Source organism: Spermophilus citellus, assembly GCF_964194105.1.
Source record: "Spermophilus citellus genome assembly, chromosome: 6".
Lineage (NCBI taxonomy): Eukaryota > Metazoa > Chordata > Mammalia > Rodentia > Sciuridae > Spermophilus > Spermophilus citellus.
Genome location: NC_138187.1, coordinates 155106324 through 155133011, shown reverse-complemented (window position 1 = coordinate 155133011; position 26688 = coordinate 155106324). Strand labels below are relative to the sequence as shown.

Below are 26688 nucleotides of genomic sequence, written 5' to 3'. Positions count from 1 at the left end.
TAGGAAGCATGATTAATTACTGACATACTTTCTCAAACTATTTAAGATAATCTCAGTACAATTATTCTAATGAAAATTACTAATAAAATATCATTATTAAGTTTGCCCATTGCCCCCAAACTGAGCCTTATAGTAGTACCCTCTTATCTGAGGGTACTACTTAGTTTTCCATGGTCAACTGCAGTTTGAAAATAGTAAATGGAAAATTCCAGAAATCATAAGTTTTAAACTGCACTGTTCTGCATAGTATGTTGAAATAGCATGCTAACCTGCTTCTTCCTGCCTGGAATGTGAATCCTCCTATTGTCCACTGTATCCACACTATATGTGATACTACCAATTAGTCATTTAGGAAGCATCTTGCTTATCCGATCAACTGTCAGTGTATCACAGTGTTGTTTCCATGTAACCCTTATTTTATTTAATAAAACCCCAAAGTGCAAGAGTAATGATACTGGCAGTGTGGACATGTCAAAGAGAAGCTGTAAGGAGACGGTACAGTAAAGTATTTTGAATCATGGAGGAGGGAAGGTAGAGAAAGATAAGACATTCACATAACTTTTATTACAGTATATTGTTACAGTTGTTCTATTTTCTTATTGTTGTTAATCTCTTACTGCACCTAATTGGTGATTTTATCAGATAGGAATAGGAAAAGCATAATATATACAGGTGCTGTCTGTGGCTTAAGGCATTTATTGGGGATCTTGGAACATATATCTTGCATACACATGCACACATGCGTGTGCGCACACACGTGTTAGAGCTATCCTACTACTCTACAATGATAACCTGTCAAAAAGCTTTAAAATAGTAATTGGCATTACAGGGATTTTTTTTTCCATTTGTAGTTCTCATTCCACATATGCAAACAACTACTTAGTTCCTAAAACTTTGCCAGAAAATATAATTTTTATGATTCTGAAAACATTCTCACCTTTGGAAGAAAATATGTTATTTTATGTAGATATCTATACATATTTCCACTGAAACATGGTTTATTAACTATGTCTAAAAGTTAATAAAGTGCTTGATCATAAAGTTGAAGAATATTTAGGTGATTTTACTACCCTAACGAAACCACCTCCTTTAAAGGAATTTTGAAGCTAAATATTTCTGGCCAATTTTTATTTCTATTTACCTATTTGAACATTGAGTAAAATTAGAGCCTTTGAACCATGTTCTGATAAAGAACTTTTTTATTTGTGTGGGTGGGTGTTTTGTTTTGCTTTCTGAGCTCCCAGAGCAGGTTCACACTGGATATGATTTGCACATACTTCTTTTAAGCTAATTTACATACTCACCTTTCCTGATCTTTCAGATTTCTTTTTAAAGAAAAACTGAAAAGGGGTTAGTGATACCTTACCATTGTGAATACTAATCTACATTTCTCCTACTTTACTCTTCTCATTTTATCTTACTGTCTTCATTAACTAAAAGAATTATTCAATCACAAAGTAGTTAGGGCCAGTTCACTGTTAAGTTTCATCTCTTTTTCTTTTGCTTAATTAGATACCTGGGGAAGGACAAGAGCAACAGGCAGATTCATCCAAAGGGCGATGCCTGAGGAGAACTGTCAGTGTCCCTTCAGAGGGTCAGTTTCCTGAATACCCACCAGAGGGCGCCACTAAACTGGGTAAGCTAATAATAAAATGAAAGAAATTCCTAGATTTTATTGGATAATTTGTGGATTTGTTATAGTAAAACAAAACATCCTATGTTTCCTGCTAAGTAAGTGCATTGAAACCAATAACATGCTAACTCAGAGTTAGAGGTCATTAGAATTTTCTTTGTTATTTATAATCATGTAACAGCAAAGTTTTTATTTATCTGAACTCTAGTTAGTGAGGTTGCTGTTTTGTGTTGGCAAGTTGGGATGACATGTTGTTTTTGTGTTTATTACTGAGCTCTAATAGAGGCTTGGCTATTTTGTTGAAGCCCTGAGATTGACAGGGAAATCAGTATGTGCAGAGAACTTAGTATTGAGAACTTAGTATTAAAAACATACTCTGTTCACATAGCTACTGATGTTGTCTTTTGTCTTGTACAATGGAGTGTCAGATTAGGCTAATTTAGCTAAGCTAACTTTGCATGCTATATATAACTTCAATTCAGAATCATGGTTGGAGTGGATGACAGAAGGGAAAAAGTTTAAAATCTCCATCTTGGGCTGGGGATATATGTAGTTCAATGGTAAGAACACTTGTCTGGCATGTGGGAGGCCCTGGATTTGATCCCCAACACCACAAAAAACAAACTAACAACAACAACAAAAAAACCCCAAAGAAACAAAATCTCACTTCAGTTATTATATATTAAAGGAATTAATATCAGTATCAAAGTAGCTAGCTCTTTCCTCATTTCATATCAACAGTATTCTGTTAGGTGTTTATGTTGGTACTTCATATTGTTTGTTATGCACTTAGTGAACTATAGATTTTTAGTTATAAACACTTTTCATAGGTAGTTAAAACAGAATAATTTGTTAATTTTATGGTGGCCATATGTATAATGCTATGATTTATGTTTAAAATCAGGATTTGGTTTGGGTTTTTTTCTTTCTTATGCTTCGGTTTTGCCTTTTTCTTTATTTTCTAAATGAAGTCCAGAACTCTTGGTCAGTATTTGAATCCTTTATTTCTCTTATTATCCTGTAATGGTTGTTGCTTTTCTAGAAATTAGTCAGGTTACTAAATTGTTTTCTCCAAATTCGTATTTTTTTTATCATCTTATTTCCATTTTATCTTCGTGGCATGTGATGAAACCAGTTTAGGTGTAGACCTAAATTACATTGAAAACCTATCTGGGTGCATTCATTTTATAGCCCTTTTATATTTCACATACATTGATATTTCACATATATTGAATTGACTGAATCACCTGCTTTCAATTCCTTTTCTTTCATTAATTTGCAATATTATGTTGGTAACTAGCTTTGCCACTTTTGATTATTCAAGCTTTGTTTCACAAAAGTCAGTTGATTTTGAGGAAGTGTAAACATATTCTGAAGAATTATTACAATGTTATAGAAGAGAGAACTATATAGTAAATTGTTAAATATCTACAGTCTTCCAGGTACTTGTCCCCAAAGCAAACTAAGATGAGGAGCAAAAAGCCTCTGGTCTAGAGCCAGTCCCCTCTCTTTTGTCCTTGACAAGTCTGGTAACTATCTTGATTCACGGCAGTTCATGATCATTTTCAGAATGGTTATCCTAAATGAGCACTAGAAGCTATACCCATAAATAGAAGAGGCAAAAGAACTACTTCTACAGCCGTTCTTCATTACTTGCCAGTCTAATTTTGAATTAGATTTTTGTTCCATTTTTATATCCTGCTGATTTGTCTTTAGGCATAATTTCCTGCTGTCAAATATTTCATTGAATAATTTCAGTATATGTAACATTCTATGTGAGTCCTTAAGAGTTCTGCTTTTAGAAGATTTTTATGTAGTTAACAAGATAAAATGAATGCATATAGAAACAAAAATGAAAGTTAGCTTATAAAAATCAATTGTATTTATACTGGTATTTAAATATACCAACAAACAGTAAATTAATAATTTTAACTCCAGTACAAGACAGTAAATACCTAGGAAAAAGAAATCCAATGAGAAATGTACAAGACTTTTATATAGAGACTATTAAATAAATGGAGGACTATACCACGATTATGTATTAGAAGACAATGTTATCCTTTGGTTCTGAAGACCAAAATTACAACACAGTTGTACTACCCTTCCACATACACAATGGTAAGTTGGTTCTAAAATTCATCTAGAAATATTATATAGACCAAGAATAGTCAAGGTAGAACAGGCTCAGTGGCACATACTTGTGATCCCAGCAACTCAGGAGATTGAGACAAGAGGATTATAAATTCAAGGCCAGTCTCAGCAACTTAGTCAGACCCTGTCTCAAAAAAGCAGGTAGTGCACAACTTTAATCCCAACAGCTTGGGAGGCTGAGGCAGGGGATTGCAAGTTCAAAGCCAGCCTCAACAACTTAGCTGGGGCCCTAAGCAACTTAGCGAGATCCTGTTTCAAAATTAAAAATGGGCCAGGGATGTAACTCAGTGGTTAAAGTGCCCCTGGGTTCAATCCCCAATATTAAAAAAAAAATAGCTAAGGTAGAAGACAAGTACCTGGACAGTTTACACTTTTATTATCTATATGTGGTATTATTTTAGATGGTTTCAATAGAGATGAGAAGACTTAATCTACTAATATCAAATCTGATGTAAAAGTACAATGCAAGCATGTAAAAGAATAAACAGATAAACTAATGAAATAGATTGGAGAGACCTGAAATGGTCCCAGAAGTATATTAACTCTTGGTGTAAGAAAGGAGGCCCTATAGAGCAGTGGGGGAAAAGATGGTCTTCTTAATCATTGATGTTGGGTCAGTTAGATAATCTTGATGAGAGGTAGGGGGAATTGACCCCATCCCAAATGCATTGTATATCTAAATGAGAAATAATACAATAAAGCTTCCAGAAATAACATACAAGAATATTTTCCTGATCTTGGATAGATAAAGATTTCTTTAACAGAATACAAAACTCTGACAAATTGGACTACATTAGGATTGAGAATTCTATTCATCATAACACTATTAAGAAAGAGAAAAGGCAAACTACTGAGTAGCATATATTTGTATATATTAGATTTTATTTAGTATCTATGAAGACTTCCTAACAGAAAAATAAGAGGTTCAAACAGATAATTCACAAAGGATTCACTGAAGAATAGACATAAAGTACTACATACTGTGTCATTCCATTTATATAATGCTCCAAACAGGCAACACCAATTTATGGTTTTAGATATCAGATGGTTAGTTTGGTCAGATGGGAGGAGGCAGGAATTATAGTAATTGGGAAGAATAAGAAGGAGGTTGCTTTAATCCTAGGAATGTTCTATTTGTTGACTTGGGTAGTGGTTACACAAGGTTGTCTGCTTTGAGATAATTGACATTGAGCTAGACATTAATGATTTGAGCACTTTTCTATATGTGTATTATACTTAATGAAAAGGAAAAAAAGGAGGCGGGTGGGGGGGAACCCGAATTAGTTTTTCTGTCGAACAAGTGATGGTAAGGATGATTAATAACTATGATTAGTTCTTTTGTGTGTTACTCAGAGAGCAACCAAGTAAGGGCTAAAAAAAAGATCATTGGATTTAGTGATGTTCAGGTTTTCAGTGAGTTTAGACACAGTTCCAGTGCTATGTGGTAACAGCAGCTATGCTGAAAAGGGTTAGAAGATAGCTTATAAGTGAGAAATTGGAACAGAAATCAGCAGCAACTTCTTTTTGAAGTTTGCCTTTGAAAAAGATAACAAAATGATAGGCATTCTACAAATATTTAAGTGACCAAATGATTAAGGGGAAAATGAATGAAAAGAAAGAAGATGAAGATTAGAGTACATGCTTAAGTTGGTCAGTCATGTTGTGACAATAGTGACAGTGATTACTACTACTCTATTGTAGCTGTTTTAAAAATTTAAACAATTTTTAACTGGTCTTTGTATTTCTTCTGACCTTGAATTTGATAAATATATGACTGACAGAGGCAACAAGAAGTAATCATATCAGAAAAAGAGGCTATTCAATAATAATTATTTCCTCTGTTAATTTAGTAGTGGGTAATTAAAATTTAATAGGCAATCATCATTTTATTCATCCCTAAGATTGGAGGTAAGGAAGACATTTAAGAGGTTATTTAAGAGGTTATAAGTTTCAAACAGGTAGTTACTCCAAAATCCCTAAACAGCAATTTTTAATTCTCCTTATTATGTTCTTCCCATAAAACATTCTTCTACTGAGATAACACCACCCCTTTATCAATTACTAAATCTATCTGTACAAATAAGGGGAAGGAGGGACAGATTACACTTAAAGCTTTTATTATCTGTATGGGATATTATTTTAGATGGTTTCAATAAAAATACTGAACAGTTACATGCTAGATCCTATTCTAGGCTCTCAGAATTAGCATTGAAAAAAACAGACAAAAGTCTTCTCCTTCATGGAGCTTACTTTCTGTTGAAGAGCCATAAATATATACATATATAAATATAATATGCATAATATATAATATTCTAGATGATAAATACAAAGAAAAAGTAAAGTAAGGAACAGGGACAAGACATTCCAAAGAATTATAATTTTAGCTTAAGTGATCAAGGAAGGAACGTCTCCTTGAGATTGAATAACTACTAACAAAAAATATGTGTGTAGGTATATGGAAACCTAGGGATGAGAGGTCATCATAAGGACTTTGACTTAACTTCTCTGAGAGTTGTGAAGTCACTGGCTTCTCTGTTGAGTAGGGATATGAGAATGGGATTTCAGAGACCAGCTAGAATGCTACTGCAGTAATCTAGACAAGGGATGATAGCAATTTAGGCCCGAATTTACTTCTTACTGGTATAGTTCTCAGACTCAGCAGTTTACAGATTACTGAAGACACTAAAATTTACACAGATGTTGGTTCAAATTATTTTCCACTGAAAATATGATGTTTTCTTAAGGTACATGAACATCATGTCTATGAAGTACCCACTTCAGATTTAGAAAATCTAGAAAAAATAGTTCCCCCTGGTTATACCAGGTTTTAATATATTCATCAAAAGTCATCTAAATTTAAACAATGCAAAGCATGAGTTTTTCAAAAGGAAATTACTGTTTTCAGAGAGTGGAGTTCTTTGTATAGAAACAATACTGGGAGGTGTAATAATTACATGAGAGCATGAACTAGAATTAGTAAATATTCATTTTCAGTGTAAGTATAAAATTGTATAAAGTCAACTTAAAAAACATAGCTATCAAATATCTTGCAAGAACTCTGAAAAGAGACAAATGGAAAGCTGAACAGTAGACAACATTTTTGTGAACTATACATTTATGGAAGAAATATTCTTGTTACTACCTCATATTACTTACTGCCTAGTTGGTGGCTAGCACAAAGATCAGTTAGGAACTCTTTGCTTTCTCCTTGTTAAAATTCTTTCTTTCAGTAAAGGTCATTCTTTCATGCCCAAATGGCATTAATTGATCAAGAATACTTGTTTGCTGGTAACATCATTAATAAGATCATAAAGCTAATTTAGTTAGAAAGTGTCTGACATTCATAAGTACAAGACTCTCCCAATTCTCAAACAGAAAGTACAGATCAAACTTGATAAATTCAAACCCAAACATCTAATAACTGAAGACTCAGTGATCTCATGCCTCTATTTTATTATACTATGATAAAATCTTAAAGTTACCTCATGGTATTACTTACAGAATCACTGGATTTAGGGAGGAGAAGAGAAGGAGGGAGGAAAGGAAGGAAGGAAGGGAAGAGAAGAGAAGGAGGGAGGGAAGGAAGGCAGGAAGGAAGGTAATCAAGCTGTTATTGTAATAGTAAATCTGTTATGTAGTACTCAAAATCCCATAAACAGGATTGGGATTATAAGAGGTTCAGTGGTAGAATTCTCAGTCGTAGAATCACCATGTTCAATCCTCAGTTGTAGCCTATATAGCACATGTGAGACACTGGGTTGGATCCTCAATACTACATAAAAATAAATAAATCAAAAAAAAAAAGTATTGTATCCATCTGTAACTAAGAAAACCCCCATAAACATTTGGTAAATGTATTTAAGTTATAATTTGATGTAGTATGCTTCTGATACATTCAAGCAAGCCTTAGGAAAGAATATACTGAAAGCCTTTAAGAGTCAAAAGTCACCTATTCAAAATTTTCATGTTTATGTAAATTAAGAAGTCAAAGAGAAAAATTTTTAAAACACCAGAAAAGGAAAGCCAAATTGTAAACACCCCAATAAAAGCCAACCCTAATCTATCCTTTCCTAAGTTTATTAATCTAAGTGACAAACATTTAAGGAAACTTTAAATGAAACAAATATTTAAATCAGAATATCCTCTCAAAGTCATTTATAAAATTATCATAAAGAATAAATGTTTTGATCAAAATTTGAGTATATTGATTGTTCAAATTTTGGCTTTAACTCTCACCCTCTGTTATAATTAAATTAAACTCAGTTCTTCCTTTGTATGTAGAAACTAGTAATGGCTTACTTTTTATTCCCAAGACATTATTAGGGATATCTAGATAATTCACTAAATATTTTCAAGTTGAAAGAATCTATAAAAATACAAGGTGGTAATAATACTTATAGTAGGGGATATGTGAGTAATGAAGATTTAATATTATAAGAAATATATCTTCTATTTTGATAAATGTATGGTATTATTTAATGTTTAGACTATTAACTTAATGCATATATTGATTTAATTAGTAGAAGCAGATCTTTAACTTCATGGTAAAAGGCAGATAAATGGTCCAGATCTTTATGAAAAAATATCAGTAGTCCACTCTTTCTGGCTCTGAAAGCCAGAGCCCAATAAATAATGGTAATTCTTAGTTTTCTTTGAAATTGCCTAAAATGTCAAGTCTTGTTCCTCTCCTGTAAAATAAGTTTAAGATAATTTGATGACCATCTATAAGCAAGCTCACACTAAGATATCTGCATAATACCCAGCCTTCACACTTAAATTCCATTATTAATCCATTTTAATGAAATACAGGTAATTTGAGGAAAGATCCAATGGACTAAAGAACTGTCAAAAAACAAAAACATGGATAATTAAGGTAGAAGCCTTGAAATAGTGTTTCTTAGGGCTTTGGGTTGGGTAGTTTTGTAGTTTTGCTGTGGAATACTACATTTTCAATGCAAGCATTACAACAGAACCAACCTTACTACCAACCTATTCTAATCATATTTGTCCATTAGAAAGAAGAAGCATCCCTAATTTACTCTTTTATCTTCTTCATCTTGGCACAATATAGATTCTTTAACTAATGCAAAGGTGACTCCTTAAATTGTCATCCTTGATTTGTAGTTATTTCATAAAATTTCCAGCAGATGGTAGTAAAGTATCTTATACAAGGGGTTCTCTTTCTAATTCACAGTCATTTGTCAGACAGGATTGCCGTTCTCAGTTTTCCATTTAAGCTTTGTGGGGATTGGTGCCCAAAAGGACCAGAGTAGAGTTCTCAAAAATATGATACCTAGGCTAGGACTCCTTTTAATCAGTCCTAGCTAGTGTATTAGTAATACTAGTCTATTTTAATATTAGCAATTTTAATTAGTAATATAGTAAATTAACATCTTAGTATATGTTAATATTAAAACATTGTGGTGGTTGGGAAGGGGTAATGAGTGATATAAACAAGTAGAAATGGTTTTTAGATTCAGCATGGACTTCTGTGGAAAGAAATGGCAGGCAAGCATCTAGTTTTTGCACTCCCTCCAGAAACCCCACTAAAGCTGTAGTGAAATTATTTATTTTAAAGATATGGAGAATGAGAAAGAATAAAGCAATGACCCACCCACACACACAAACTGAAAGCAAATAGAGTGGCAAATAGTAAGCTCACTTGAGAGAGTCAAATCTTAACGTGGCAATGAAGAAAGCTGAGAACCAATCGTATTTTTTACCACAGAATCTTCAAATAGTTTAGGAATCAATGGTACTAGAAACAGATGGTGGTCAATTCATATATCATGTTCTCTTTCCTATTCCACTGAACAACTGTTCTTCCCAAGTATACCTCTACCCTAGGATAGGTGTGGTCTCAGAAGACAAGACATAAAATAAAACAAAAAACCAAGTATATCTCGATTGGGAAATATCAGGAAAAAGTGAGAGCAGGGCACTTTACCAAATGCAAGGGAAGTAAATGAACATCTGCACCTAGAGGATGAAACGGCTCACTTGCCATTCCTTTCCACCCAGGAGGTTAGAAGTATACCCTTTGGTATATTTTACCAGCCTTACCAAGAACCCATATCTAAGGTTGCTGACTTTTTCAGTGCTTAACAGACATGAACAAAAACCTCTAGCATAAAAGAGAGAGAAAAAAACAAAAGTTTAAACAAAAAATAGAGACCAGGAAGGGCACAGGAAACTTTAAAAAAAAATCTTCAGAAAAGTAAGCTACTACATACATGAGACAAGAACTTAAGTTATACAAAGTCAAAGAGTTTTGTCTATTAAAATTTTTTATAATTTAGTTTAAACTGATACATAAAAAACACAAAAATACATATTAATGGGGTATCATGAAAGGTATGGATACATGTATATATTGTATAGTGTTTAAGTCAGGTTAGCTTGGCACAGTGGTGAATGCCTGTAATCCCAGTGGCTTGGGAGGTTGAGACGGGAGGATCACTAGTTCAAACCGAGCCTCAGCAAAAGCCAGGCACTAAGCAACTCAGTGAGACCCTGTCCCTAAATAAAATACAAAATAGGGCTGGGGATGTGGGTCAGTGGTTGAGTGCCCCAGAATTCAATCCTTGGTCCAAAAAAAAAAAAAAAAAAGTAAATCAGGTTAAACATATCTATCTCCTCAAACATTTATCATTTCCTTATTGTGAAAAATTTCAAAAAATCCTTCTTCTATAGTAAGATCAGTGAAATAATACAGTAGGTACTATATTTCTCATTTTGCTTGGACAGGTTTAAATCAACCGAATAAAGAAATTTCAGATGGACACCTCAGGAAGCTATCTCATGCCTTTACAATTTTGTTTTTTTCCCCATTTTCACTTGCATAGTTTGGCAAATTCCTTCTAAAGTGTAGTTATAATTCACCAGTCTATTATGTAATGAAAGTAGAAAGATTGGGGCAGGGGTGATGTTTATAATACATTTTGAGATATATTTTGGAAACTTGACTTAGGCTCTTGACTTCCCACAACCTTTTTCAAAAGGAAAAATACACGCTTCAGGTAAGTTAAGTAAAATCAGCTATACACGTGCACTCTCTGTTTTGCACCCCTGCCTCTTTCTTTCTCAGCAGAACTGGCTGAGCTGTTTACCAAAAGCCTTTTTAGTTTATATTTCAAACACGAGGACTTAAAATTTAGATTGGTGGAAAATCTAATTTAGCTGTGTGCAAAACAAATTGGAGATGCTCTCAGGGACAAAGCACTTGTTTTGTTATGACCCTTTTGGCACCCACCTGCCAAACAATCTCTGTAGTGACAATATTTAACAGAGAAAGCTCCTCAGTTTCTCATAAAGATGCTTTTTTCACTAGATTGATCTGATTACATTTTTTACTCATATAATTACAGCCTGTTTTCTTTCCTGTTGCCTTCAGATATTTACCTGGTAATATCCCCCCATATATACTTTTAACTGATGTTTAATACAGCACAAAGGAAATTTTTCATTTCCATTCTTATTTTTTTCCCTGCTTACAAAATTATTTTTTCTTTCTAACTTTAGAGAGTAGAGCATAACACGAAAAATTTAGGGTAGAAAAGAGTGAAAAGAACTTGAATTCAATGGAAGGGAAGGAAATGAAAGAGACCAAATTAAAAAGACAACTGGTAATAGAATAAAAATAATTGTCTCCATTTATTTTTTCCACTTAAAGGCCTTTATACTTTTTCTTCCCTATTTTAATCAGAGTAGTGCCATTAAAGAATCAAAAACATTTTTAAACAAATCTTTTGTAAAAAGGCAAGGAAGGATTTCCCTCTGTAGCATTCTGAGGAACTATGGCTGTGCCTATACCTTGATTTGGACTAGTAGCCTCCAGAAAAGTAAGAGAATAAATTTGTTAATTTAAGGTTGAGATAATTTGCTAGGACAGCCCTGCCAAACTAATGTGCTTGATTATTTTTTTCCAATGAATTCAATAAATTCCTGGATGCTGTACAAACTTTTATCTCCAATCATGTTTTTAAGAATCTCTTATTCTTTCTATTTATACATATCACTAATTGCCACCTCAAATTTATCTCTTTATATTTTAAAAACAAAATTAAAGAACAGAATGAATGTGAAGTAACAATTGGCAGTGTATCGGGCAGATACAATGATGACAGAATAGTGAGAGTGCTAAGGTCTGGGTGTGCATTATCACATTTCCTCCTGGCAGCAGTCCTGTGAAACAAATGCTGTTAGTGTCCTCATTTTAGAAATAAGAATACTGATGCCAAATAAGTGGCAGACCCAGAATTCAAACTCGGGTCTAAATGATACTCCAGTTTATTGTGGTGCTTCCTACATGTTGAGACAAATACAATTACTGATAAGACTATTTTTGGTTTAAAAATGACCTATAAATAGTAACTGGCAACTGTGAGATCATGTCTCTCTTTTATTCCTCTCCTCAACTAGATTTTTCCCCCTAATTCAAAGCCCTTCAGAGTGACTGACTTGACAAATTACCTTGCCCCAAGGAATTCATCCTTTCCTTCATCAAATACGTTTTAAAATTCCTGTTAGGTTGCACAAGGTTCTAGCCTGTGTGAACAAAGCATTCAAAATAGTCAATAGTAAAACAAAGAACCTCCCACCTTCACAGAACTTACATTCTGATGGAATAGACTGGCAAAACCAAACAGCTTTACCATATGTCATATGGTAAGAAATGTGGTAGATGAAAAACAAAGTAGAGTAAAGGATCAAAGGAGAAGAGGGCAAAGGAATATTATATGTGGTGGTGAGGGAAAGCCTAAGGGACATGCGTAAAGGAAAATGTCCTAGAACTAAAGGTTATTAATTTCCAATTTTAAAGGGCCTGAGAGGTACTCAGTATAATGAATAAACAAAGATTCACTTCAGGGCACATGTTTGAAAATTTCAGAACATCTGCAAAAAGAGAACTTCCTAAAAGTTTTTAGAAATTTAAAACAGAAAATTATTTTCTTTTTTCTTTAACTGAATAAATTTTGTTTATTTATTTATTACATACATGACAATAGTTGAATGCCTTACACTCATTATTACCCATTCACAGCACAGTTTTTCCTAACTCTGCATATAAAGTATGTTCACACCAAAATTATGCCATTATACATGTACTCTTTTTTTTTTTTGCACTACAATTCTTACTACACATATATACTCAGTTTTTTATATCTCTGTTTGTACACAAGGTATGTTGACACCAAATTCAGATCTTCATACATATATTTTATATAATAATGACCATCACAAGGAAGGGAGAAAATTATTTTCTAATGGATTTCAGTGAGAGTAACATCTGATTTCTTATAAGAAGTATTAGAAGCTGAGAAATGGATCAATGCCCTTGAAAGTACAAAGAAATATGATTTCTAAGATATAATTATAATCTAAGCTAATATCTAATATAAGATGAGAGGAAGATAAAAGGGAATCCCCAGAATATTGGTAAAAGGAAAGCCAAGGATGGCAACTGAGTAGCTGATTATCCACTCCAAACTGGGACAAACAGGTGGAAGGCTTTGGAGTCAACTTGATTCATCTTATTATTTCTAAATAATAATACAACTAGATACAAATATCTAGAGAGGAATTTTTACTTTTAGATAAATACCAATAGAAAAAGCTAAAAATTAAAGAGGCTTGCTTTTGGTGGGGTGGATATAAGGTCATTTTTTATTAGTTTATTTCATTTTAAATAATGATTTTTTTCACAAACATCACTTTTTACATATATATACTTGGATGAAAGTAATGTGTAATTTAAGCAAACAGTTTTTCTGAATGCATAAAATCATTATGATGGTTACTAATTCAGAGTTGTGAAAAATAAAATGTTAAATGTAAATTCCATAGCAGATTGCTGGCATGTAGTCAGTGTTTATTAAGTGGTAGTTTACTTTTTTTCCCCCAGTTTTGCTATATTTTCAGTAAGAAAAAATATCTTGAGTGCCAAACAATCAATATAGAAATATTTTTAAAACCTACCCAACTTTTAAATATGTTACTACAGTTTCAGACTTCATTGCATACTGTTACATACAATTAAATAGATTATGACAAATATTCAAGATGACAGAACTTTAGAGACAACAACCCTTTCATTAAAAAAAAAGAAGTCACAGAGAATAAAAATGTACCAATTAAGTACCTACCAAAAATTCATTTGATTGATGAAATTAAATATTCTTTCCCTTGATTGCTGTAGATATGTTTCTCATATGAACTAACAGGAAGATCTGTCATTAGATTTAGCAGTATTTAGGTTAGCATTTATTGTACATTAAATAAATCTTGGTTAACTATATTGTTGACTAAATTATCTTACAAAATCAGAGCCTTAGAGGGATAAATATCATTGAATGCTAAAGTTAAACATTAGTTTATTGTAATTCCATTTTATTACAACATTTCTTAGCTGATGACTAGTAAAGTTATGCACAAATCTTTTCTAAAAACTAAATAAGTTTAGAAGATTAGGCTAATAACATGAGGAACATAAGAAATATATTATTTTGTCTTAATGATGTACTTTGAACATAATCAAGATTCTGCAAGGTACTTTCCTATCTACCTATTGTTTGGGCCAGGTACTATTTAAAGCATTTGCAAATGTTTACTTATGTAACATATGATGTACCTACTATTATTATCCCTGTTTGTTAATTATTTCACAAAAGCGGTCCATTTTTTTCTCTTCTTCGGTGATTTATGATGTCATCATTATCTCATCAAGGCATCTGTGGTCACACTATAGAGTGTATAGTGTCTTATTTCTAAAATATTTGTGAATGGAATGAAACACTGAACAACACTCTTAATTAAAGAGGGATGTACTTTTTGACAAACTTGATAGACTTTTTCATGAAATTGTATTGCCGTGTCCTCTACTCTGAATTATGCAATGAATAATAAGTGTTCCATGATAAAAGAATTAAACATTTCTATAAGTGGAAAGAAAAGACGTCAAAAAATCTAAGATGTTAATAGCCTGTGGGTTTTGGTGAATGAAGAATTCTGTAAATATATTTATAGCAAAGAGGTTTGGATTTGATGAAAAGAATACTATGTGAGATCAGTAAGAAATGATAAAAATTCCTATTTCCTTCTTTATCTTTTTATAACTCCTTTCCCCTGACTATTTTCATTTTATTGTACTCAACGAATACTTACGTGCTTGTTTGTGCCAGATACTATTCTAAGCATTTGCAAATGTTTACTTATGTAACATATGATGCTCATACTATTATTATCCCTGTTTGTTTGTTAATACTTAAAGAAACTGAGACAGTGCTTTTCTAAGACCCTGTGAGTAGTAAACAGCATAACTGGCATTTGAACCCCAAAATTTGGCCCAAAAGTCAGTCTTCTTAGCCACTGTATTCTTCCACCTACTAATAGGTACCTTAGAAGTAAATGAGTGAAAGTGTCCCAAGTTCTAGAATCCTGAGTCCTCTGACATTGTCAATGTTTGAATTTTTGCACCCTTATGAAAATAAAATAGTTGTCTATTTTACTGTTATTTACTGGGGAAAATGCGTAATTGTCTGTTCTATAAAACAGTATCTAATAATGCTAAGTGAAGTTAGCTAATCCCAAAAAAACAAATGCCAAATGTTTTCTCTGATATAAGAAGGCTGACTCATAGTGGGGTAGGGAAGGGGAGCATGGGAGGAATAGATGAATTCTAGATAGGGCAGAGGGGTGGGAGGGAAAGGGAGGGAGCAGGGGATTAGCAAGGATGGTGGAATGTGATGGACATCATTATCCAAAGTACATGTATGAAGACACGAATTGATATCAACATACTTTATGTACAACCAGAGATGAAAAATTGTGCTGTATATGTGTAATAAGAATTGTAATGCATTCCACTGTCATTTATTTTAAAAAAAAAATTTAAAAAATCAATAAAGATATTAAAAATAAAATAAAACAGTATCTAAATTTATTACTGCTGAAGTTAAAGATAAAAAATACCTTTGATAATAAAAGTTTGTTTCAGTTGAGTAAAGATGTAATTCTACGAAAAATAAAGAATTTTATTTATTTAAGAATTATAATTATCTGCCCATGTTTTTCTGTAACCTATCTCATTAGTGGTTTCTACCAACAGATAAATGTGCCCATTGGATAAAGTAAACTTAGCATGTAGCTTGGGTTTTTAAACTCATTTAATATTAATATATTAACATGCTGATCTTATTATGTCATATTAACAAAATTAAAAAATAAGTGAAAACAGTTTTATCTCAGGAAGGTCTTAACTTTGAGTGATATTTTATGAATGACAAAAACTTTAAAAGAGGGATTCATAAATTTGCTGAGGAAACATTCATTGGAAATATTCAAAGGCCAGGCAGAAGAATCACAGAACCTCCATTACATTTCCCAAGAAGGTCATCCAGAAAAATCAGAACAGGGATATCATTGTACAGAAACTGTAGAATCCCTTTATCTGCTCTATTAGGAAATAAACAAAATGGTTTCCATCTCAACTGGCAAGAGTGGCAGGCCATGACAATAATTTTGAGAATATATATATTTCTCAGAGAAGTTTCTGACCTGAATTATTGTTAAAGACCATGCTTTATTCTGTATTATCAGTTATTGTATAATTAAAATTCTCTCCCAGAAAACATTCAAAATTTCCTATTTTTATGATACATGTTTTAATTTTACATAATATTTGTGCATGTAAAAAATGAAATCAAAAAGAACACAATGAGTTGCAAAATGTTCAAAACATATTGTACATTCCTATTCAGCATTTAATTGAGCTCAATATTTATTAAATGCTATTAATTGCCAAATATTTTATTCATATGGACATTCTACATCCTCTAAATTATAAAGAAATTGCATGTCTCATGACAGAATTTCATTCACCAGAGTTTTTCCTATGATTGCCAAAGCAACAAAAACTCAATATAGTCTGTAATGTTTCAGTTGTGACAGCAGATTAACTTAAATCAGTAAAGCTTAACAAATAATTATATATTTATTTTTAAAGCCACTGAAGGAAATGACTTTTTGAAAGCTTCTTGCCACCCACCCACTGGAGTTTAAACCCAGGGGCACTCTACCACTAAGCTATATCCCCAGCCTTTTTTTGGGGGAGGGGGGGTACAGAGTCTCCCTAAGTTGCCTTATTGGCCTTGAACTTGGGTAAATGTCCTTCTGCCTTAACCTCCCAACTACCTTGGATTAATATCTAGAATACATAAATGATTCAAAAAAACTTTACAACAAAAAATCAAATAACACAATTAATAAATGGGCAAATGAATTAAACTGACACTTCCAAAAGAAGAAATACAAATGGCCAACAAATACATGAAAAATGTTCAACATCATTAGCAATTAGGGAAATATGTGCCACCACACCCGGCTTTGAAAGTTTTTTCCCCCATATTTTTTTTTATTGGTGCACTATAGTTCTATATAATGATGGAATTTGTTGTAACATTGTATATGCACATAATATAACAATGTAATTTGGCCAGTATCACTCCACAGCACTTCCCGCCTCTCCCCTGTCCCCGTCTCTTTTCTCTACTGATCTCCCTTTGATTTTCTTTTTATTTATTTATTTATTTATTTATTTATTTATTTATTTATTTATTTATTTATTTTTAATTGGTTGTTCACAACGTTACAAAGCACTTGACATATCATACTTCATACATTAGACTAAAGTGGGTTATGAACTCCCAATTTTACCCCAAATGCAGATTGCAGAGTCACATCGGTTACACATCCACAATTTTACATAATGCCCTATTGGTAATTGTTGTACTCTGCTCCCTTTCCTATCCCCCACTATCCCCCCTCCCCTCCCCTCCCTTTTACTCTCTCTACCCCATCTACTGTAATCCATCTCCCTCCTTATTTATTTTCCCATTCCCCACCCAGCCTCTTATATGTAATTTTGTATAGCAATGAGGGTCTCCCTTCATTTCCATGCAATTTTCCTCATCTCTCCCTTTCCCTCCCATCTCATGTCACTGATTAATGTTACTCTTTTCTTCCCACTCTTCCTCCCTGCTCTGTTCATATTTGCTCTCATTATATCAAAGAAGACATTTGGCACTTGTTTTTTAGGGATTGGCTAGCTTCACTAAGCATAATCTGCTCTAGTGCTGTCCATTTCCCTGCAAATTCTATGATTTTGTCATTTTTTATTGCTGCATAGTACTCCATTGTGTATAGATGCCACATTTTTTTTATCCATTCATCTACTGAGGGGCATCTGGGTTGGTTCCACAGTCTAGCAATTGTGAATTGTGCTGCTATGAACATCGATGTGGCAGTATCCCTGTAGCATGCTCTTTTAAGGTCTTCAGGGAATAGTCCAAGAAGGGCAATAGCAGGGTCAAATGGTGGTTCCATTCCCATCTTTCCCAGGAATCTCCAAACTGCTTTCCAAATTGGCCGCACCAATTTGCAGTCCCACCAGCAATGTACAAGTGTACCCTTTTCTCCACAACCTCTCCAGCACTTCTTGTTGTTTGACTTCATAGTGGCTGCCAATCTTACTGGAGTGAAATGGTATCTTAGGGTGGTTTTGATTTGCATTTCTCTGACTGCTAGAGATGGTGAGCATTTTTTCATGTACTTATTGATTGATTGTATATCCTCCTCTGAGAGGTGTCTGTTCAGGTCCTTGGCCCATTTGTTGATTGGGTTATTTGTTATCTTATTGTCTAATTTTTTGAGTTCTTTGTATACTCTGGATATTAGGGCTCTATCTGAAGTGTGAGGAGTAAAGATTTGTTCCCAGGATGTAGGCTCCCTGTTTACCTCTCTTATTGTTTCTCTTGCTGAGAAAAAACTTTTAAGTTTAATTAAGTCCCATTTGTTGATTCTTGTTGTTAACTCTTGTGCTATGGGTGTCCTATTAAGGAATTTGAAGCCCGACCCCACAATCTATAGATCGGATCCAACTTTTTCTTCTATCAGACGCAGAGTCTCTGGTTTGATATCAAGTTCCCTGATCCATTTTGAGTTAACTTTTGTGGATGGCGAGAGAAAGGGATTCAGTTTCATTTTGTTGCATATGGATTTCCAGTTTTCCCAACACCATTTGTTGAAGATGCTATCCTTCCTCTATTGCATGCTTTTAGCCCCTTTATCAAATATAAGATAGTTGTAACTTTGTGGATTAGTCTCTGTGTCCTCTATTCTATACCATTGGTCCACCCGCCTGTTTTGGTACCAGTACCATGCTGTTTTTGTCACTATTGCTCTGTAATATAGTTTGAAATCTGGTATCGCTATACCACCTGATTCACACTTCCTGTTTAGAATTGCTTTTGCTATTCTGGGTCTTTTATTTTTCCATATGAATTTCATGATTGCTTTGTCAATTTCTACAGGATATGCCGTTGGGATTTTGATTGGCATTGCATTAAACCTATAGAGAACTTTTGGTAATATCGCCATTTTGATGATGTTAGTTCTGCCTATCCATGAACAGGGTATGTTTTTCCATCTTCTAAGATCTTCATCAACTTCTCTATTTAGGGTTCTGTAGTTTTCATTATATAAATCTTTCACCTCTTTTGTTAGGTTAATTCCCAAGTATTTTATTTTTTTTGAGGATATCGTGAATGGAGTGTTTTTCCTCATTTCCGTTTCAGAAGTTTTGTCGCTGATATACAGAAATGCCTTTGATTTATGCGTGTTGATTTTATATCCTGCCACTTTGCTGAATTCATTTATTAGTTCTAGTAGTTTCTTTGTAGACCCTTTTGGGTCTTCTAGGTATAGAATCATGTCATCTGCAAATAGTGATAATTTAAGTTCTTCTTTTCCTATTTTTATGCCTTTAATTTCTTTCGTCTGTCTAATTGCTCTGGCCAGTGTTTTGAGAACTATATTGAATAGAAGTGGAGATAGAGGGCATCCCTGTCTTGTTCCGGATTTTAGAGGGAATGCCTTTAACTTTTGTCCATTCAGAATGATGCTAGCCTGCGGCTTAGCATAGATAGCTTTTACAATGTCAAGGTAAGTTCCTGTTATCCCTAGTTTTTCTAATGTTTTGAACATAAAGGGATGCTGTACTTTGTCGAATGCCTTCTCTGCATCTATCGAGATGATCATATGGTTCTTATCTTTAAGTCTATTGATGTGGTGAATAACATTTATTGATTTCCGTACGTTGAACCATCCTTGCATCCCAGGGATGAATCCTACTTGGTCATGGTGCACAATTTTTTTGATGTGTTTTTGTATTCGATTCGCCAGAATTTTATTGAGGATTTTTGCATCTAGGTTCATTAGAGATATTGGTCTGTAGTTTTCTTTCTTTGAGGTGTCTTTGTCTGGTTTCGGAATCAGGGTGATGTTGGCCTCATAGAATGAATTTGGAAGAGCTCCCTCTTTTTCTATTTCCTGAAATAACTTGAAAAGTATTGGTTTTAATTCTTCTTTAAAGGTTTTGTAAAACTCCGCTGTATACCCATCCGGTCCTGGGCTTTTCTTGGTTGGTAGTCTTTTGATGGCTTCTTCAATTTCATCCATTGATATTGGTCTGTTCAAATTGTGTGTATCCTCCTGACTCAGTCTGGGAAAATCATATGACTTAAGAAATTTATCGATGTCTTCACTATCTTCTATTTTGTTGGAATATAGGTTTTCAAAATAATTTCTTATTGTCTTCTGTATTTCTGTAGCATCTGTTGTGATATTGCCTTTTTCATCCCGTATGTTAGTAATTTGAGTTCTCTCTCTTCTTCTCTTCGTTAGCATGGCTAAAGGTCTGTCGATCTTATTTATTTTTTCGAAAAACCAACTTTTAGTTTTGTTAATTTTTTCAATAGTTTCTTTTGTTTCAATTTCATTGATTTCCGCTCTAATTTTAATTATTTCTTGCCTTCTGCTACATTTGCTGTTGTTTTGCTCTTCCTTTTCTAGGGCTTTGAGATGAAGTGTGAGCTCATTTATTTGTTGGTTTTTTCTTTTTTTGAAGAATGACCACCAGGCGATGAATTTTCCTCTTAAAACTGCTTTCATTGTGTCCCATAGATTCCGATATGTTGTGTCTGTATTTTCCTTTATCTCTAAGAATTTTTTAATTTCCTCCTTTATGTCTTCTGTAACCCATTGATCATTCAGTAACATATTGTTCATTTTCCATGTGATGTAGGATTTTTCCTTCCTTCTTTTATCATTGATTTCCAATTTCATTCCATTATGATCAGATAAAATGCATGGTATTATCTCCACCCCTTTATATTTACTGAGGGTTGCCCTATGGCATAATATATGGTCTATTTTTGAGAAGGATCCATGTGTTGCTGAGAAAAAAGTATATCCATTTGATGATGGTTGATATATTCTATATATGTCAGTTAAGTCTAGGTTGTTGATTGTGATATTGAGTTCTATAGTTTCTTTATTCAATTTTTGTTTGGAGGATCTGTCCAATGGTGAGAGAGGTGTGTTGAAGTCACCCATAATTATTGTGTTGTGGTCTATTTGATTCTTGAACTTGAGGAGAATTTGTTTTATGAATGTCGCAGCACCATTGTTTGGTGCATAAATATTGATAATTGTTATGTCTTGTTGGTGAATGGTTCCTTTTAACAGTATATAATGCCCTTGTTTATCCCTTTTGATTAACTTAGTCTTGAAGTCGATTTTATTCGATATGAGGATGGCCACTCCTGCTTGCTTACGAGAACTGTATGAGTGGTATATTTTTTCCCATCCTTTCACCTTCAGCCTGTGTATGTCTTTTCCAATCAGATGTGTCTCCTGGAGGCAGCATATTGTTGGATTTGTTTTTTTAATCCATGATACCAGCCTATGTCGCTTTATTGGAGAGTTTAGGCCATTAACATTCAGAGTTACTATTGATATATGGTTTGAGCTTCCATCCATGTTTGATTGTTTATCCTTCTTTTTTTTTTATTAAAAAAAATATTTAGTTTGTTTCTCCGTGATTATCTTTCCCCTCGCCCTCTGTCTTTACTGAGGCACTTCCCACTGATGGTTTTGGTTATTGTTTTTCATTTCTTCCTCGTGTAGTGTTTTGCTCAAAATGCTTTGCAATGCAGGTTTTCTGGCTGCAAATTCTTTTAACTTTTGTTTATCATGAAAGATCTTTATTTCGTTGTCATACCTGAAGCTTAATTTTGCTGGATACAGAATTCTTGGTTGGCATCCATTGTCTTTCAGTGTTTGAAATACATTGTTCCATGACCTTCTTGCTTTCAGTGTCTGTGATGAAAAGTCCGTTGTTAACCGTATTGGTTTACCCCTAAATGTAATCTGTCTCCTTTCTCTTGTAGCTTTTAATATTTTCTCTTTGTTCTGTATATTGGATATCTTCATAACAATGTGTCTTGGCGTTGGTCTACTGTGATTTTGTGTGCTCGGTGTCCTGTATGCATCTTCAATTTGTATATCTGTTTCCTTTTTTATTTCTGGAAAGTTTTCTGTAATTATTTCATTCAGCAGGTTTCTCATTCCCTTGGTGTGAATCTCTGTACCTTCTTCTATCCCGATGACTCGTAAGTTTGGTTTCTTCATGTTATCCCAAATCTCTTGGATGTTTTTCTCGTGATTTTTTACCAGCCTTTCTGAGTTGGCTAGACTCTTTTCAAGATGGTATATTTTGTCTTCGTTATCTGACGTTCTGGTTTCTACTGGTTCCACTGTGTTAGTGATACTCTCAATTGAGTTTTTAATCTGGTTTATCGTTTCCTTCATTTCTAGAATTTGTTTGATTATTTTTTATAATATCTATCTCCTGATAAAGATGCTTAACTTCTTCTTTTAGGTGTTTATGTAACTCATTCTCAATGTGTTCTTTCGCTGCTTGAATTTGCTGTCTTGTATCCTCTTTGATGTTCCATTTCATCTGTCTAAGGTGTTCCTTGAGGTCTTTATATGACCATTTTTCTGATGACTCTAGGTCCTCCTGAATATTTAGGCTATCCTGCATTGTTTGTACTCCTTTTCTTCCTTGTTTCTTGAAGCTGCTCATGTTGCTTCTTGTTCTGATTGACTGCTGAGTTACTGTTTATTCCTATAAATTTATTTGATGCTAGGGAGGAAAGGTATTAGAAGGGAAGGGAAGAAGTCACTAAGGAGAATGAGAGTAGGCAGGTAGAATTCAAGGAAGGGGGATAAGAAAAATGAACAGACAAAAGAAGAAAGAAATAGGAACTAAAAAAGAACAAAAATTAAAAAAAAATATTAATAATAATTAAAAAAATTAAAATTAGGATTAGAAGAGAAAGAAGAAAAAAAAGAGAAAAGAAAAAAAAAACCAAGATAGAAAAATGAAGATGAAAGAAAAACCCCAATCAAGGAAAAAAAAAAAAAAAAAAAAACCTAATAAATGCCGTCTTAGAGTTTGATTAACTTCTCTTCCACTAGGTGGCGCTGTACCCACCAGGTCAAGTCTTTCCCGTCAGTACGCGGGAACCAATCACTGTGCAGCAGCTCCTCCCAGACTGGGCGAGTCTCCAAACCTGAGTGCCTAGGGCCTCCTCTTATGTCCAATCCCTTCCACTTTTCCTCTAGCCAGGCCCCTCTCACCACAGTACTGGCTACAGGCCAGGTCTGCTGCTCCCGGGAGCCCTGTTTTCATGAACGACTGGGCTCACTCCTCCAGATTGCCATTCCCTCAGACCCTAATTTTGTAGAGCTTGGTGCTGAGAATCCTCAGCGAATTTTACTTGCCCTCCGGTAGCCACACCCCCGTAGCTGGTGCAAGAGACCTCAGCAGTCAGCCCTGGCGGGAGCGGCAGTCCCGCACCACCTCTGACTCCCTTGGGCTGGCTGTAGCACTCACGGGAGAGCTGGGAGGGGCTCTTAAGTTTTCCCCGATGTGTGGAGAGGGAAAGCCAGGTGTCCACACACTTGTAGCAGCAGGCTTCAATGAAGTTATCTCCTGTGCTGCAGCCCTGCGACTCCAGCCCTCTGCCACAGTGGTGTACTCCGCAAACGGCGACAGTTCGCCTCCCCCTGCCGGGCGATCAACGCCACGGGCAGATCCCCACTGTCTCCCAAGCCCCGCCTGGACCCTGCGGCCACTACCCACGAAGGCCCGGCAGGCATCCACCTCCGCAGGATGAGAAGGGCTGACCAGCCGCCTAGGCTGGATGGCTTAATGCTGAGTCGCAGCTGTCAGTCTCAGCTTTTCAGACGCGGCGGTGCGGGGCGCGGAAAACGGAGAGGCTTACTCACTTCCCGCCGCCATCTTCCTCTTCTCGCTATTTCCGGATGATGGCGGGGTGCTGGCTCGCTCTCTCCGGTGTGTCTCTGCCTCAAGCTCCCACGCCTCTCTCCTCCACGGCCTCCACAGCCAGCACTGCCCTGGTCGCTCTGTCCGCCCCCGGCGTTCCCGGCTTCTAGCCAGCCGCGCCGCGTCCTGGTCCGTGTTTTTCTGGCTCGAGCTCCAGCGGCGCCCGGGGCCGGGGAGGCGATGGCCGGCAAGTACCAGAGTCCCCGGGCCCCGAGTCCCAGCGGCCACAAACCGACACTTCTAATAGACCTACCAGATCCCGGCCGGACCCCTCTTCATGGAATTTTGCTAGGAGTTCCTCAGTGTGAAGACTGCCGCTGTTCCAAAGGGTCTTTTTGATCTCGTTAATGTGGAGACATTAGAGTCACTGCTTCCTCGTCGGCGGCCATGTTCCCCATCCCTTTGATTTTCACGATTCCTAACTCCTCCTCCCCTCACTACCCACCACCTTTCTTTTTCTTTTTCTCCTCTAGCTTTTATGTGAGAGAAAATATATGACCCTTGACCTTCTGAGTTTGGCTTATTTCACTTAACATAATGTTTAAGTTCTATTTATTTTCCTGCAAATGACATAATTTTATTTTTATGACTAAATAAAACTCCATTGTGTTTATATACGACCTTTTCTTCATCATTCATCCCTGGTTCCATAGTTTGGCTATCGTAAATTGTGTTGCTATAAATATGGGAATGCATAGGTCATATCATGGTTACATGCCTAGTCTTTTGAGGAACCTCCATTCTGATTTCCATAGTGTTGTACTCATTTAGAGTCCCACCAACAGTGTAAAAGTGTTCCTTTTTCTCTACATCCTCTCCAGCATTTATTATTATTTGTATTTTTCATTACTGCCATTCTGACTGGTGTGAGATGAACTCTCAATGTAGTTTTGATTTGCATTTCCCTAATTGCTAATGATGTTGAACATTTTTCATACATTTGTTACCCATTTGTATTTCTGCAAAGTGTCAGTTTAATGCATTTTCCCATTTATTAATTGTGGTTTTGATTTTTTTTGTTGTAAAGTTTGAGTCATTTATGTATTGTAGATATTAATCCTCTGTCAGAAGAATTACTAGCAAAGACTTTCTCCCATTCTGAAGGGTTTTCTCTTCACATTTCTAATTGTTTACTTTGCTATGCAGAAACTTTTTAATATGATGCTATCCCACTTATTAACTCTTGGCATTATTTCCTGAGCTTTAGAGATCCAGATGAGAAAGTCGTTGCCTGTGCCTATATACTGGAGTGTTAACCTTATGTTTTCTTGTATGAATTGCATAGTTTCTGGATCTTTTATCCATTTTGAGTTGATTTTTGTGCAGGCTGAGAGATGAGGGTCTAGTTTCATTCTTCTGTATATGGACAACCAGTTTTTCCCAGCATCATTTGTTTGAAAGGCTTTCTTTTCTCCAATAAATGTTTTCTGTACCTTTGTCAAGGATTAGACAACAAAATGTGTGGATTTGTCTCTGTGTCTTCTATTCTGTACCATTGGTCTGTATGTCTATTTTTATGCCAGAACCATTGCAGTTTTTGTTACTATAGTTCTGTAGTATAATTTGAAGTCAGGTATTGAGATGCCTCCAGTATTGCTTTTTGGCTTCCATTTGCTTTGGCTATTCTGGGTCTTTATTCTTCCAAATGGATTTTAGGACTGTTTTTTCTAGTTCTGCAAAGAATGTCATTGGTATCTTGATAAGGATTGCATTGAATCTGCATATTACTTTTAATAGTATGGCCATTTTAACAATATTAATTCTGCCCATCCATGAACATGGGAGGTTTTTCCATCTTCTTGTGTCTTCTTTAATTTCTTTCTTAAATGTTCTATAGTTTTCAGTGTAGAGAGCTTTCACCTCCTTGGTTAGATTTATTTCTAAGGTTTAATTTGTTTGTTTTTGTTTTGTTTATGAGGCTATTGTGAGTGAAATTATTGTTGTGATTTCTTTATCAGCAGATTTGTTGTTCATATATAGGAAAGATATTAATTTTTGTATGTTGATTTTTGTAACCTGCTACATTGCCAAATTTTCTCTTAGCTCTAGCAGTCTTTTGGTGGGTTTGTTTGTTTGTTTGTTTGTTTGTTTGTTTAAATCTTCTGGGTAATGTGATAATTTGACTTCTTCCTTTCCTATTTTTATGCCTTTTATTTCCTTCTCTTGTGAAGGTCTCATTTTTAAAATGCAATTTAAGCTGCATTTTCATTTTTTTAAGAGAGAGAATTTTTTAATATTTATTTTTTTAGTTTTCAGTGGACACAACATCTTAATATATAATTAATTAATAACAGCTGAGGATCGAACCCAGTGCCCTGCGCATGCCAGGCGAGCACGTTACCGCTTGAGCCACATCCCCAGCCCTAAGCTCCATTTTTAAATGAAGAGAACTAGTATCACATGTCCTTGAGTCTGCGAGTACTTTCGGAAATAATATTTGTTAGTTATTATCCAACAGTATCCCAAAATACTTTGTTGCTCTTTGTTATTAATGAGTTTTTCCATAGAAATAGAAGTGCTGCTTTCATTCCTCAAATATACTATTATTAATGTTATGGAAAACCTAGAAAGGTATTTCCTTGTAGTTTTCCACTTAGGTTTTGCTTATTTTTCTTTAAAATACGGTTGTAGTCTCATGAAGGCCTGAGTTGAG

At 34.8% G+C, this 26688-nt stretch overlaps 1 protein-coding gene across 4 annotated transcripts in view; it reads left to right on the top strand.

The window, feature by feature from the left end:
* The window catches only part of RASAL2 (RAS protein activator like 2), a 357274-nt gene that overhangs the window by 183344 nt on the left and 147242 nt on the right, over positions 1 to 26688 (top strand). For all 4 annotated transcript variants that reach the window (XM_081300551.1, XM_081300550.1, XM_081300549.1 and 1 more), the window contains exon 3: positions 1513 to 1636. In XM_081300551.1, coding sequence (XP_081156677.1) covers positions 1513 to 1636 — 124 coding nt within the window. The remainder of the gene's footprint in view (positions 1 to 1512; positions 1637 to 26688) is intronic.